Source organism: Paroedura picta, chromosome 11 (genome assembly GCF_049243985.1).
Source record: "Paroedura picta isolate Pp20150507F chromosome 11, Ppicta_v3.0, whole genome shotgun sequence".
In the NCBI taxonomy this organism is placed as follows: domain Eukaryota; kingdom Metazoa; phylum Chordata; class Lepidosauria; order Squamata; family Gekkonidae; genus Paroedura; species Paroedura picta.
The window spans coordinates 63,674,535-63,688,664 of NC_135379.1; the positions used below are offsets into that span (position 1 = coordinate 63,674,535).

The following is a 14,130-nucleotide window of genomic DNA, read 5'->3' on the forward strand; positions in this document are numbered from 1 at the left end:
CTGCCGTAATGAGTCTCAGGAGGTCACAATGAGGCAGGAGGGGAGCTTGGTGCCTGTACAGGACTTGATGAACAACAGATACAGATAAGAGCCACACTGTTTTCATCACTGCTGTTCTGTGCAGTCTCACATTGGGAGAATGGCAAGGTAACTTACCAGGAAGTGGAGTAGAATAATAGAAATGGAAGGGACCTCATGGGTCATCTAGTCCAACCCACTGCACTATGCAGGACACTCACATCCCAATCGCTCATCTACTGTAACCTGCCACCCCTTTGCCTTCACAGAATCAGCCTCTACGTCAGATGGCTCTCCAGCCTCTGTTTAAAAGTTTCCAAAGATGGAGAACCCACCACCTCCCGAGGAAGCCTGTTCCACTGAGAAACCGCTCTGTCAGGAACTTCTTCTGGATGTTTAGATGGAATTTCTTTTGAATTAATTTCATCCCATTCATTCTGGCCTGTCCCTCTGGGGCAAGAGAGAACAATTCTGCTCCATCCTCCTTATGGCACCCTTTTAAATACTTGATGGTTATCAGATCCCCTCTCTGTTGTCTCCTCTCTAGGCTAAACAGACCAAGCTCCCACCACCTTTCTTCATATGTCTTGATCTCCAAACCCCTCACCATCTTTGTTGCCCTCCTTTGGACACGTTCTAGTTTGTCAACATCCTTCAACTGGAGTGTCCAAAATGTATGGTATGGTCTACTAAGACTCCTAGATCCAAGACAGGTCTCTCCCATCTTACATTGGTTTTTCCTACCTAAATGCAAAACTTTACATTTGTCCCTATTGAACTTCATTTTATTCAGTTTAGCCCAGTGGTCCCCAACCTGCGGGCCGCGGCCCGGCACCAGGCCGCGGCGGCCATGGCGTCGGGCCGCGGCTCCCTCTCCCCGCCCCCCCCCCGCAGTAAAAAACTTCCCAGGCCGCAAGATTCCCATGGCAGCCATTTTGAGGCTGCACTCAGCACCCCAAATTCCAAAAGTGTCCATGGGCTCAAAAAGGTTGGGGACTGCTGTTCTAAACTTAGGTGGGCGTTCTGGGCACAGTAGTTCTGGCACACCCACCAGGCAACAGTTATTCAGTGTAACAAAGTGCTGCATGAATAAAAAACACCTTGGCAGGCAACTGGACCCTTCCCAACAAAGGCAGCCTGTAGCCAGCCGCTCAAGAGGAAGGTGCCTCTGGAAAAAGACCCATGAAGCTGCTGGATCTTGGAACAGAGCATTTTTTTAATCGAACATTACATCAATTTTCACACCAATATGGATTCAGAACCACAGTACCTCCCCCCCCCTCCCAGGTGACTTTGACCACGATGCAGCCGCCGTAGTTTTAATCCTGCATATTGAAGAGCAAAGTCAATTTTTCAACAAAAAGTATATACACAGTTTCTCAAATTTCCAGGCAGATTTCTTCAGAAATGGTCTCAAGCATTATTTTATACATCCTTATAGAATAGTTGTTTAACGAGATGAATTATCAACAAGGGGGTGGGGGAGTCCAAAAAACTACCATACACTGGCGGTTTGCGCCAATTCTCCTCTTTGAAATGAAACAGAGACCAGTGTATCGTATAGTGAATTACCAATGCACAAATCCTTACCTTACATAGAATTTTTCACATCCATTTTGATAGAATTTCAGTATTTACATTCATCCTGCTTAGCAAGGCCAGTCTGTTCTTCAGCTGTTTAGTGGCTGCCACTGCAAAGTTACCCACCCAGCAGTGGTTGGCTTTTGTCCATGTCAGTAAGATCCTGCCATCTCCAAACAGCAAGACATCCCCGAACCTGCAGGTGCTGCCCATTAATGATTGAGAATTGAGTTGCCCTGTGCCTTTCAACCCGTGGCGCCTCTCCAGGGCCTTGTGCACAATGCCAAATGGACCAAGAGTCAGGTTTGCATCCCCGCCCCATCCTCCGCTTCAGGTCTCTAAACTAAGTCAGGAGCTTTGAATGCAAACCACATTACACCTGAACTAGCAAATGCTTCCCAGCAGACCAGGATTGTATACCACAGTTTGACACTGGTCTGTGAACCTGATTTAGAGGGTAAGTGGCCAGCAACAGTCTGAATGAAAACGAAACTAACAGGGGGTAAGAGGAAAAGAACAAAAGGGAGGGGGGAAGGAAAATGTGGGCTTGAGGCATGACGAACAATGACAGCCAACGTAATATAAATTCTAGCTTGTTGTTTTAAGAGACTGTTGAATGAAGGACACTTAATTCTCTGCATTCCCAGGACAGTTCCTTCCATGCATCCAGGTGTAAGCCAAATCCTGCAAATACACAAGCAGCTGGGGCTGCCAATGGTCGAGGATATGCTAGTCTTCAACATCCAGGAGATCCAGCACACACGTTGTTATAAAAATGGCCCCATTTGAGTGGTGCATTTGAGAAGCCACCCACAATAGAGGGGCTTTGTACCAGAAACTGAGCTGCAAAAGTGAAAGATGGACAAACTAACATGCAACTGGAGTAACACACAGGCGTTTTTTTTTTTTTTACCAAGGACAATCAACTCTGGTGTTTTAGCATCTGAATACTAGAATGTTTTTAGCAGCAACTGTGTTTTTATTTCAGCAGTTCTCCAGCACAGAATTAACCCACTTTAGCAGCGGTTTGTGTGCAATCACTAGGCACCAGCTACATCAGAAGGCTTACAGACAGACTTTGAAACAGGCAGCAAAGGTGGTCATACGGATTCAATTTATAAAACATGGTCAGTCCGTGCTCAAGATGATCAGACATCCAGAAGAATGAACTAGAAGTACAAAGAAAACAGCACGTAAGAAAGCCACCAGTGGAAGATGGAGGCTGTGTCCTCGCCCATGTTAAGGTGCCTGATTGTACTATTCTGAGCTTCATGCAATCAAGGCTGCAGTTGTGGTACAAGCTGGCAGCGGTTGCAGGGTTTCTGCTCCAGCCCTGGCACGGCAGCCTCTGGCATTCCATCTCAGGCAAAAGCCTGACCTGGTAAATCGTCTTTCCATTGCTACCTTGAGCTGTGGAGTACTTGGCACTGCATCAGGCTGCTTCTCCATTGGGATTGCTGGTGTCTCTTTTCCAGTTCAGAATCATATGCACTGGAATTACAGTAACTTCTACAGGAAAACATCTTAAGGCAATAGAAGGTGCATAGAGAGGCAGCAGAAGATTTCCTTGGTTTCAGCATGTCAACATCCCACAACACGTGCCTTTGCAAACCTACCTGTTCCTTATATACTGAACCAGGTTCAGCGATTTTCTACAGATTTTTAAAGTGCCAGAGTACAAACTTGCTTATTTGTTTTCGAGAACCTTGGCGAACTCCGCTAGGACTAACAAATCACAACCCACCCCCTCCCCTGGGTTTGATTCATATATTATCAGAACAATTAATCCTTCAGTGATGCTAACTGGAATCCAGTGGGTGAATGAGTCCTTCTTTATAAACATGAAGAATAGCTTCACAGATAAATCTGTATTGACTCTGTAACAATATAAATATTTGGAAGAGTTAAAACGATTGCATTAATCTATAGAATGTGGTATATTATTCAGCTATGATGCTTTCATCTTTTAATTTCAGCACTAAATAGATATAGCTTGTAAATAAACAGAACAAACATAGTATTAATCAGATGTGGAGGCCAAACAGACCCTAACGTCATTCATGGAACTAAACCAGGGGTAGTCAAACTGCGGCCCTCCAGATGTCCATGGACTACAATTCCCAGAAGCCCTTGCCAGCAATAGCCAGCGAATGCTGGCAAGGGCTCCTGGGAATTGTAGTCCATGGACATCTGGAGGGCCGCAGTTTGACTACCCCTGGACTAAACAAATCTTGGGAATTTCCTTGAAATGAGGCTACCTGCAAAGAAAAAAACTATCCTTAAGCAATGCCATGTAGTTTCACCCGACATGCCAGAGGTCTCCAACATGGTGCCGGTGGGCATCATGACTCCTGCCAGCACTGCCTGTGGCACCCACCACGCATTGTTTTGGAAGTGGGCGGGGTCAGGTGGGGCTTCTGCTCAGCAGGCCTTCTGATCAGTTTCTGGAGTTCTGATTGGTTGTGAAGATTTTCTAAAACATTGCTACCACAGCACAAGGATCTTCACTTGCATGACCAAAGATAAAGATGTATGTATGCAAGAAAATATTTTAAACAATATATTCACCTTGAAAAACATCCTGTTAAGCAGAGCTTTTGCCTGAAATCTTGATTACTCCTCACTCCCTGACATTCAGTGATCTGCTCCACCTCCTGCAGCAGCCATTTTGTGGCCGCATTCACTACAATGGGGGAGGGGGGGGGAGACTTCTCATTTTGGACATTTTCACACTGCAGGATTTTCCAATACCCAGGGGAGAAATGTGTGGATTGGTTTTAATGGTTTTAACTATGCGTTTTATTGCAATTTTTATCTTGTAAACTGCCGTGAGCCTAAGGGAACAGCGGTATAAAAGTTTAATAAATAAATAAACAAACAAACAAACAAAGGAAATATTTGCTGGATGAGGATTCTGCCAATCCAAATACTTTACAGAACCAGAACCAGACATATCAGATTAAGGAAGTTCCCCTTCCCTGTTGTAAATTCAAAAATTGCAGCATAGAACTGTGTGAATCTACATATTGACCTCGGATGAAGACTAGTGTGATCAAAACATGCCAAGTCTGAACTCGCTGGCATTCCTGGGGCACACACTGAGATGTTTGTGTGTGCCCAATGAATATGATGCTCATTTATAGTTTTTAGAGCTCTGATAATGAATTGTTTCCATTTTTCTATATTTGGTTTTATCCCTAACCTTTGTGGCTCTCACCTATCATGCCATATAACTTGGTACTTGTCTTTTGCTTGTGATTTCAAGTCAGTTCCACGTTCTACAAATGAGCTGTCTGCACTCTAAAAATGTACACATATAATTCAAGCTACTGTTCCTAACGTGTATATCCTGTCATTCTTTTTATCTGAGACATTTATGTCTTACCCCTCTAAATAACAAAAATAGAGAAAATGTGGAGGGGAATCAAACCGGTTCACCAGATTAGAGGCCGCTGCACTTAACCACGACATCAAGTTGGCTCTGGATTTGCTTTAAGGGATACATGAGAAAAAGCTGAAAACAAGGTATGCTGATGAATGCCCAACTCATCCATGGGGAATTTACGTCCAATGTGAAAAATATTTGAGCTTACAAAGCAGCCAGTTTTTTGTGAAACATAATTATACTTAAAATGAGGGTAGTTCACCACACCAGTTGGACAGAGGCTCCCATCCCTCTCACTTACCGATGTCTGCACCATCATCGGACGATGCTCTCGCATTTTCCGTACAATATCCAGTGGATAAACAGGTTGGTTTCTTTCAATTAAGCACATTGCTGTTTCCATAGCAACCAGTACTCCAGTCCGGCCTATTCCAGCACTGCAAGATGTAAGCAACAATCGTGCATTTTTAAAAGGCAGCAGCATTTGCTTTGTACGGAATTCCTATTATCACAACCTTGACACTTCATTACCCTAGAAATCTCTCGAAAATACAAAAAGGGAGACCAAATACAGCAGAACGCGTAAAATCATTTCAGAAACATGGCCTTCGCATGCTTGCAATGGAAAAATGCACAAACGGGATAGGTTTTAGTAATTAATAGTTAAAGTTATTCAAATTATATCTCATGCACCGTATTTCTTATTTTGTGGAGCATCAGAGTAGAACAGAGGAGCCTACATTTAAGACCTGCATTTCCAGCCTGTCATTTACATAACTACCCCTCTTCGGAGTCATTCTGTTGATGCCTGATGACTTGAAGTTCGACAACAGACTGGCCTTGGGGGATTGAAATGTCCTCCTGGTTTTCGATTTCTGTCATTTTATGTGCCCTTTATTGTCTTGTTAAACAGCACTTTGTTGGCCAGGGATGGCATATATTGTCCTGGACAAGGTGTCCGGAAAGGGAAGGAGGCCACTACTGTTCTCTTTCCTGGGGCCCAAAAAATTTGGCACAAGCCCAGTGTAGTATTAATTTGTGGAATTTACTCCCACGAGATATGATGACACCCACTAAAAATAGCATTATCTTTTTACAAAATTTATTTCCTATCTTTCTGCCCTATCAGGATTACCAAGGCAGCTAAACATAACATCATAAAAGCAATTATACCTAAAACTACCATAAAATGTAAAACATATATAAAACACAAAAACAAAGGGCAGGAAAGAGCCCAGAACCACTGAAGGAAGACTAGAGGAAACAGCAACAACAAAAAAACCCTTTACTTGCTGGCAGAAGGCCATGATCAAAGGGGACAGATGATTCTCCCTGGGGAGATTATTCCATAATTTTGGTGCTGTGACCAGGAAGAGCCTCTCCCAGGGTGCCACCCAGGCAGCAGGTGGGGCAGCATCCAAACCAGGGCCTCTGACCTGAGCAGTATGTCAGGATTGTAAAATCTCTGTCATAAATTAGCTTGAGTTCCTCCATGTCAGTTATATTGCTTTATATCGCTTGGCGCCTGCTTGCTCCAGGCCCTGTAGTCTTGCTAGCTATAAAAGTGAATAGTTTTGTTATGTTAACCTTATCTTGTTGTGGGCTCTCGGGAATGTTGTCACCTCCTCAAGGTTGTGAGAATGAATTCCTGTTTTCTTTACACATATGTCTTTTCTCTTGTCTCCCCTCCCTTGGGAACTGTCAAGTTTTGGGCGGGAGAATTGTATTGATAAGCAGAGGCAAATCTGAACTCTGGTCAGATTTGACTTTTCAGTCCCTAGCGTATAGTACTTTCCAATAAAGCTTACTTTCATTAAGAAGCCTGTTGTGAGTTTTCTGTACGTTTGACATTAAGTCAAATCTCACAACTCCTTTCACCTGCCAACATGCAGGGCGAAGGAAACACCTATACAGAACAAGGAGAGGGCCTGGATTGGGACCTCTCCCAGAGCGACGGAGCCGGTGTGGGTCCGTACAGCTCAGCCATGCTCAGAGCCGTGGAGGGAGCGACTCCTGGGCCTGCCGACTTTTTGGAAAGGCACATCACCGAGCGCAGGCGTTTATCGAAGTATGACCGCCTGACGGGGGATGAGCAGTGGCCGGATCAGCTAGGAACGCCTAGCTACGGGCTGGAGCCCGCCGGTGAGACGCGTGACCTGCAGCACAAGCTGGACAAGGTGACCAATTGGCTACAGGACCTCTCGGGTCGGCTGGATCCAGAGGAGCAACGCGAGACGCGACGCCTGCTGCGGGAGGTGCACGGAGGTGCCCACGTACCCAGTGGTCGGAGATCAGGAGGTCTGCCCACCCTGCGAGAACGCGAGGACGCAGCGATGCAGGCAGCAGCAGAGGCCGAGGCCGCAGCCTTGGCGAGAGCGCAAAGGGAGGAAGAAGACGGCGGTCTCGAGGGCGCAGGTGGTGCGGGTGCGGCTGAAGGAGCCGGAGCAGCCGAAGGCGCTGGAGCAGCGGACGGAGCGGCGGCGGCAGCAGCGGACGTTGCGGGAATGGAGGCGGCGGCGGCAGCGGCGGTGCGAGAGGCGGCGGCAGCAGCCGCGCGAGCCGCGGAGGTGGCGCGGGCCGCCGCGGAGGCGAGGGCGGCGGCAGGAGTGGGTCGAGGCATCGGCCGTGGTGCGAGGGCCCTGGCGGATTGGGGCCAGGGTCGACTGCCTCCCCACCTCCGAGGAGTGGAAATGCGGAGCACCTACAAATTCAAGGCCAAATTTTCGGGGGACCCCGCAACTTTTCCTTCGTTCCTGGTGCACCTCCAAGCCTACATGATGGACATGGGGTTCACCTTTCAGGATGATGCCGAGCGCGTGCGCTTCGTGGGAGAGGCCCTGGAGGGAAAGGCAGCAAAATGGTTCATGGACTTGTACCGTTACAACCCAAGAGCCATCCGCAACTACAACCATTTCCTGAGAACCATGCGCCAGATGTACGTGGAGCCGTTCGAAAAAGAAACGGCGGAGAAGAAACTTAAGGCCCTGAAGCAAGGGAAACTGTCGGTGGCCGAGTATGCCAGGGAATTCAAAGAGCTTTCCTCAGCGGTGCCGGACTGGACCGAGCCCCAACGTGTGCACGCGTTCGTGGGGGGTCTCTCTGGGGACTTGTCCAGCAAGTGCCTCCTTTTGGATGACCCCCTCACTGTGGCCGGATGGGTCCAGCTGGCTGGGGAGATGGAGAATCGCCTGGAAAGGGCCGCGGTGTTCCAAGGAATTGCTGGGAAGGCAGGAGCAAAAACCTCTACGCCAGTGAAGACCAAGCCGAAAGCGAAGCTGGAGCCGACCGAGCGCACCCGGCGCATGGAGAAGGGGTTGTGCTTGGGTTGTGGCCAGGCTGGCCACTTCCTCGTGCAATGCCCCTCGAAGACAGCGACCGGCGCCAAGGCAACGGGCAGCACTCCTCCAAAAGCTTCACCTGCCAAGAAACCGGCCCCGAAGAAAAGTGCCAAGTCTCTGCTGGTACCGGCCGGTGCCGCGACAATTGTGGAAGACTCGGAGGAGGGCAGTGGCCAGGATGGCGAAGAGCAAGCAGAGGAGCAGTCGGGAAACGAAGACGGTCTGCTGTAAAGGCGCCCCGCCAGCAGGCCTCCGACAGGGGCAACCGCGTGGTGAGTGATTCTCCCGATACTCCTGCCCGCAACCCTGTCCAACCCCAAGTCCGGGAAGACAGTGGGGGTCCGCTGCATTGTGGACTCAGGGTGCACCCAGACTCTAGTAAGCCCAACACTAGCCGAGACTCTGGGGGTGGGCAGAGTGCCTTTGGATGAGCTATCACCCAGCTGGATGGGAAATGCGCTCCCGGGGGGGAAGCTACCGTAAAGACGCGCCCGATGGACTTGGACGTTAAGAAACATTGGGAGCAGATTCAACCCCTTGTAGCACCCCACTCAGCATTCCCATGTGTCCTGGGGCTGGATTGGTTGAGGGAGCATGATCCCACGGTGAAATGGAAAACAGGAACCGTGGAGTTTTCCTCTCCTGGTTGCAAGCAGCACGTTCGGCCCCAACCCCTCCTCAACGATCGGGTCGTGGCCGCGGTGGGGTCCACAGGGGAAGCGACTCTCCCACCAGAGTACCGGGACTTTGCAGATGTGTTTGCGTTAGCTGAGTGTAACCAACTTCCCCCCCACCGTAAAACTGACTGTGCCATTGAGTTAAAGAAAGGGGAGCCCCTTCCTAAAGCCAAACTTTATTCAATGAGCCCGAGGGAAATGGCTGAACTCAGGGAGTTTTTGGACAAAAACTTAGCCCGGGGGTTCATCAGACCCGCTACTTCACCCCTGGCGGCCCCGGTTCTTTTCGTGAAAAAGAAAGACGGGTCTTTGCGCCTCTGCACGGACTACCGAGGGCTGAATGCTGTTTCTACTTGCAATGCCTACCCGTTGCCTTTGATAAAAGACTTGCTTGGTCACTTGGGGAAGGCACGGATTTTTACAAAACTAGACTTGAGGGAAGCTTACTACCGGGTCCGGATAAAAAAGGGGCATGAATATTTGACTGCTTTTAACACCCCCTTGGGCCAATTTGAGTACACCACCATGCCGTTCGGCCTCGCCGGCGCTCCGGGCGTGTTCATGAACATGATAAATGAAATTATGCATGATTTATTGTATCAGGGGGTGTTGGTGTATATTGATGATATTTTGGTGTATTCAGAGGATGTGGGCAAGCACGCTGAATTGGTCCGCGAGGTGCTCCGCCGCCTGCGGAAGCATCAGTTGTTTGCTAAACTTTCAAAGTGTGAGTTTCACCGGGATGCGGTGGAATTTCTGGGTTTCCGGGTTTCCCAAGCAGGGATTGAGATGGACCCAGGCAAAGTGCGGGATTTGCTGTCCTGGGAACCTCCCCGCACGCGGAGACAGTTGCAAAGTTTCTTAGGATTTGCAAACTTTTACAGAACGTTCATCCCCAGTTTCGCCAAAGTGGCGCTGCCTCTCACTGACTTGTTAAAAACAAAAAAGGGGGGAAAGACAGCAAGCCGCCCCGGCGCTCCACTCCAGTGGACCCCCCAGTGTCAGGAGGCTTTTGAGAGTCTGAAACTGTTGTTTACCTCTGAGCCGGTGCTGGCCCATGCCGACCCCACTAAGCAATTCACCGTGCAAGTAGATTCTTCGGATGTGGCAATGGGGGCCGTGATCCTACAAGAGGGGGAGGATGGGAAATTGCACCCGTTGGCCTATTTGTCTAAAAAATTTTCCGGGGCAGAAAGAAACTGGGCGATTTGGGAAAAGGAGGCGGCCGCAGTAAAATTGGCCGCGGACCCTTCCAACCAATGTCTCCAGGTGGAGACATTGGTTGGAAGGGTCCGCGGTTCCCTTTGTAGTGTGGACGGACCATAAAAATCTTCAGGCGCTCAAGCAGCCCCGCTCGCTCTCAGCAAAACAAATGCGGTGGGCGGAGTTTTTCTTTCGTTTCAACTTCTCTCTCAAGCATCTGCCGGGCAAAATGAACTTTTTGGCGGACGCTCTTTCTCGCTTGCCCCAGTACAATAGCAAGCGCGACCCATTGGTGGACACAGTTTTTACCCCCGCCCAACTGGGAATGGCCGCAGTGACGCGCAGCCAAACAAAGCAGGGAACTTCAATCCCGGGAGGGTGGGTCCAGAAGGGGGTGTTACAGGACTCTGAATTCAGTTCCCGCCGCCTCGACCTAAACGAGAAGGGGGGTCTATTTTTCAAGGGGGAGCGTCTCTATGTCCCGGCGGCGGCGCGCGGAGACATTTTGAAACTCTGCCACGATGCAAAAACCGCTGGACATTTTGGGTTTGTAAAATCTCTGCACCTGGTCAGGAGACATTATTGGTGGCCAACTTTGCGCTCTGATGTGGAGAAGTACGTGCAGGGTTGCCCCACTTGCATCGTCTCCAAACCTGCTGGTGGGAAGAAAAAGGGATTGCTGCAGCCCCTGCCCACTCCCTCCCGCCCGTGGACCGATGTCACCATGGATTTTATCACGGACTTACCTCCCAGTCAGGGGAAAACTGTCATTTGGGTAGTAGTGGATGCATTTTCCAAGCAGGCCCACTTTATCCCTTGTGCTGGCCTGCCATCAGCGGCCAAATTAGCCTCAATGTTTGTGACCCACATAATACGCCTACATGGGATCCCGAGGCGCGTACTCACGGATCGGGGCCCCCAGTTCGTTGCCAAGTTCTGGCGGGAGCTCCTGAGACTGTTGGGGGTGGAGCAAGCTTTGACATCGGGCTACCATCCGGAATCGAATGGCCAGACTGAAAGGGTGAACCAAATCCTTGAACAATACTTGCGCTGTTTTATCAACCATCAGCAAAATGACTGGGTTGCCCTGCTGCCACTAGCTGAGTTTGCCTATAACAACGGGGCCCATGCCTCCACGGGTGTGTCACCTTTTAAAGTGGTGTATGGGACTGATTTGGTGGCTGCCCCCACATGGGAGCTAAGTTCGTCCGAGGTCCCAGAAGTCACCAAATGGGCAGAGACTATTAGTGCCGGGTGGCCAGTAATCGTTTCAAGCCTCAAAGACGCCAAACAGGCTTATAAAACCCAGGCAGACAAGAAACGGGCACCTGCGCCTGCGTGGAAAGTGGGAGACTTGGCTTATTTGTCCACAAAGAACCTACGTTGCCAACAAAAGTCCAAGAAACTTGGTCCCAAATATGTGGGGCCCTTTCCTATTGTGAAACTTATCAATGCTGTAACTGTAGAACTATCTTTGCCAAAAACTTACAGGAATGTGCATCCGGTTTTTCATTCCAGCCTGCTGCGGAGAGCCCCTGCTCCGGATGTGTGGCACCCCCCACCATCTACGCCGGTGCCAATTTACATCGATAAGGACACCCACTATGAAGTCAACCAGGTTCTGGACTCTCGTGTGCACAAGGGTCGTCTCCAATATTTGGTTGATTGGAAGGATTTCCCCTCAGGGGACAAGGAGTGGGTAGAGGCTGAAAATGTGAAAGCACCCCGCCTTCTCCGGGCTTTCCACCGAGCATTCCCCGATTGCCTTCGCCCTGTCGATGCAGGCTAGGGTGGGGGGGGGGGCTCTTTTAGTGTGGAGGGATGTCAGGATTGTAGAATCTCTGTCATAAATTAGCTTGAGTTCCTCCATGTCAGTTATATTGCTTTATATCGCTTGGCGCCTGCTTGCTCCAGGCCCTGTAGTCTTGCTAGCTATAAAAGTGAATAGTTTTGTTATGTTAACCTTATCTTGTTGTGGGCTCTCGGGAATGTTGTCACCTCCTCAAGGTTGTGAGAATGAATTCCTGTTTTCTTTACACATATGTCTTTTCTCTTGTCTCCCCTCCCTTGGGAACTGTCAAGTTTTGGGCGGGAGACTTGTATTGATAAGCAGAGGCAAATCTGAACTCTAGTCAGATTTGACTTTTCAGTCCCTAGCGTATAGTACTTTCCAATAAAGCTTACTTTCATTAAGAAGCCTGTTGTGAGTTTTCTGTACATTTGACACAGTATCCCCACCACCCACACCTTGAATGGCACCTGGATACATATGAGGAGCCAGTGTAGATGGCCCAAGGATGGACTGACCAACTTCAATCAACGTCCTGACAGCAGCACTCTTTACCCAGTGACATTTCTGAGCCCTTTTCAAGGGCAGCCCACCCCACACACGGCAGGGTCATCAGAGAATACATGGCAACAGCCAGGTTTAGGAGGGGCCTGCAGACCAAAAGGCAGAGCGCACAGTCCCTGGCCTGTTGCTGCCTACTTCACATGGATGAGCCAGAACAAAACGGAGTCTCATAGTTGGAAGGGGCCACACTCGCCATCTAGTCCAACGCAGGATCAGCGTAAAGTATTGTGGGTAGGCAGGTAGTTGTGAATTACTCGCATTCTGCAGCAGGTTGGACAAACTCTGACTCAAATCCCTCTCCCTTAAAAAGAAGCTGGGCAGACCAGCTTGTAGAGCTATCGATGTCTTGGCCAGCTGATCTCTAACTTCCCATCCCTTCAACTACTTTTGTGTTTCCCCCCCAAAAAACCTAAAATAACATGAACAGTTATAATATGCTTAAAGACATTATCACAGACTAGTGGTTCAAACAGTTTATGCACATCAATGTCTGATACCTGCAGTGAACAAGAACGGGCTCATTGCCTACTCTCTTTGATCTCACAGAGGTCACAAATTCCAAAAAGTCTGTAGAATCATCTGGAACGCCATGATCAGGCCAAGCCACATACTGGAGATGAGTGACTGTGTGCTCTTCCTCAGTCTGAAATGCATCAAATATTTTCACAGTGAGTCAAGGCATTGCAAACCATACGAAGGTAACTGTCGTTTTGGGGGTTACATAATGGCCTGTTCAAAGGCATGGGATTTAAAGCTGAAATCTCACAAGCGGTATCGTGAGTTGGCTGGTGGCCTGTTATTTATAGACTCCATTGTCTGAACCTTGACTGCTCTTCAGTATGTCAGCATAGCCCTGCAGAAAGCAGCTCTTCAGGGGATTATCTGGAATGTTTTCTGTGCTCCTCAAAGCGATCCTAGAAGTACAACTGCTGCAGTTCTAAGGCTCCTCCTTTCAAGAGTCCAATGAACTGGTTACAATCCAGTTGTTTACAAAAACAGAATGATGTCACATACAGACTACTCAACCCAGGAGTCACCCATGGCACCACGGGGTTCCCCTACAAGTAGTTTTCAAGATGCTTTCTCAATATAGTTCGCCTCTTAGAATTGACTGCCAGCAGACAAACTGCTAATCAAGCTCTGTCGCCTTTTCCCTTCTCAGACCTACAGAAAGCAACCCTTAAAGAACAGGAATGCTGAATGGTTATTGCTGAGTTCATTGGATAATACCAATCTCATAGCCTTAGCATTAATACAGCACATTTCAAGTGCTCAAAGCACTTCTCTGTGCATTGAATTATTCTTATGCCCAATATGACATATGATCAACAAAACACAAAGCTGTAAGCTATAGTTATGTAATGTAACTATTAAAAAAATTGGGGACTAATTTGAAAAGAGCTATTTCAGTTGTTCTATATACAGTGGATCAAATATGAAAGTGAACTGCCCAGCTGTAAGTTTAAAAAAACCCATCCTAACAGAATAAATATGACAGTAGTAAACAAACAAATCACATAGCTGAATTTGAACGCCAGCATCCATCCTAAGAAAGCAGCCATTCCTCCAGATGCC

At 48.5% G+C, this 14,130-nt stretch overlaps 1 protein-coding gene across 7 annotated transcripts in view; it reads right to left on the reverse strand.

Annotated features, from left to right (window-relative positions):
* Positions 1–1,214: 1,214 nt before the first annotated feature.
* PTPN3 (protein tyrosine phosphatase non-receptor type 3) overlaps positions 1,215–14,130 on the reverse strand; it is a 122,788-nt gene continuing 109,872 nt past the window's right edge. For all 7 annotated transcript variants that reach the window (XM_077304046.1, XM_077304047.1, XM_077304050.1 and 4 more), the window contains 3 exons: positions 13,053–13,198; positions 5,286–5,421; positions 1,215–3,476 (listed from right to left, as the gene is read on the reverse strand). In XM_077304046.1, coding sequence (XP_077160161.1) covers positions 3,399–3,476; positions 5,286–5,421; positions 13,053–13,198 — 360 coding nt within the window. In that variant the 3' untranslated portion in view covers positions 1,215–3,398. The remainder of the gene's footprint in view (positions 3,477–5,285; positions 5,422–13,052; positions 13,199–14,130) is intronic.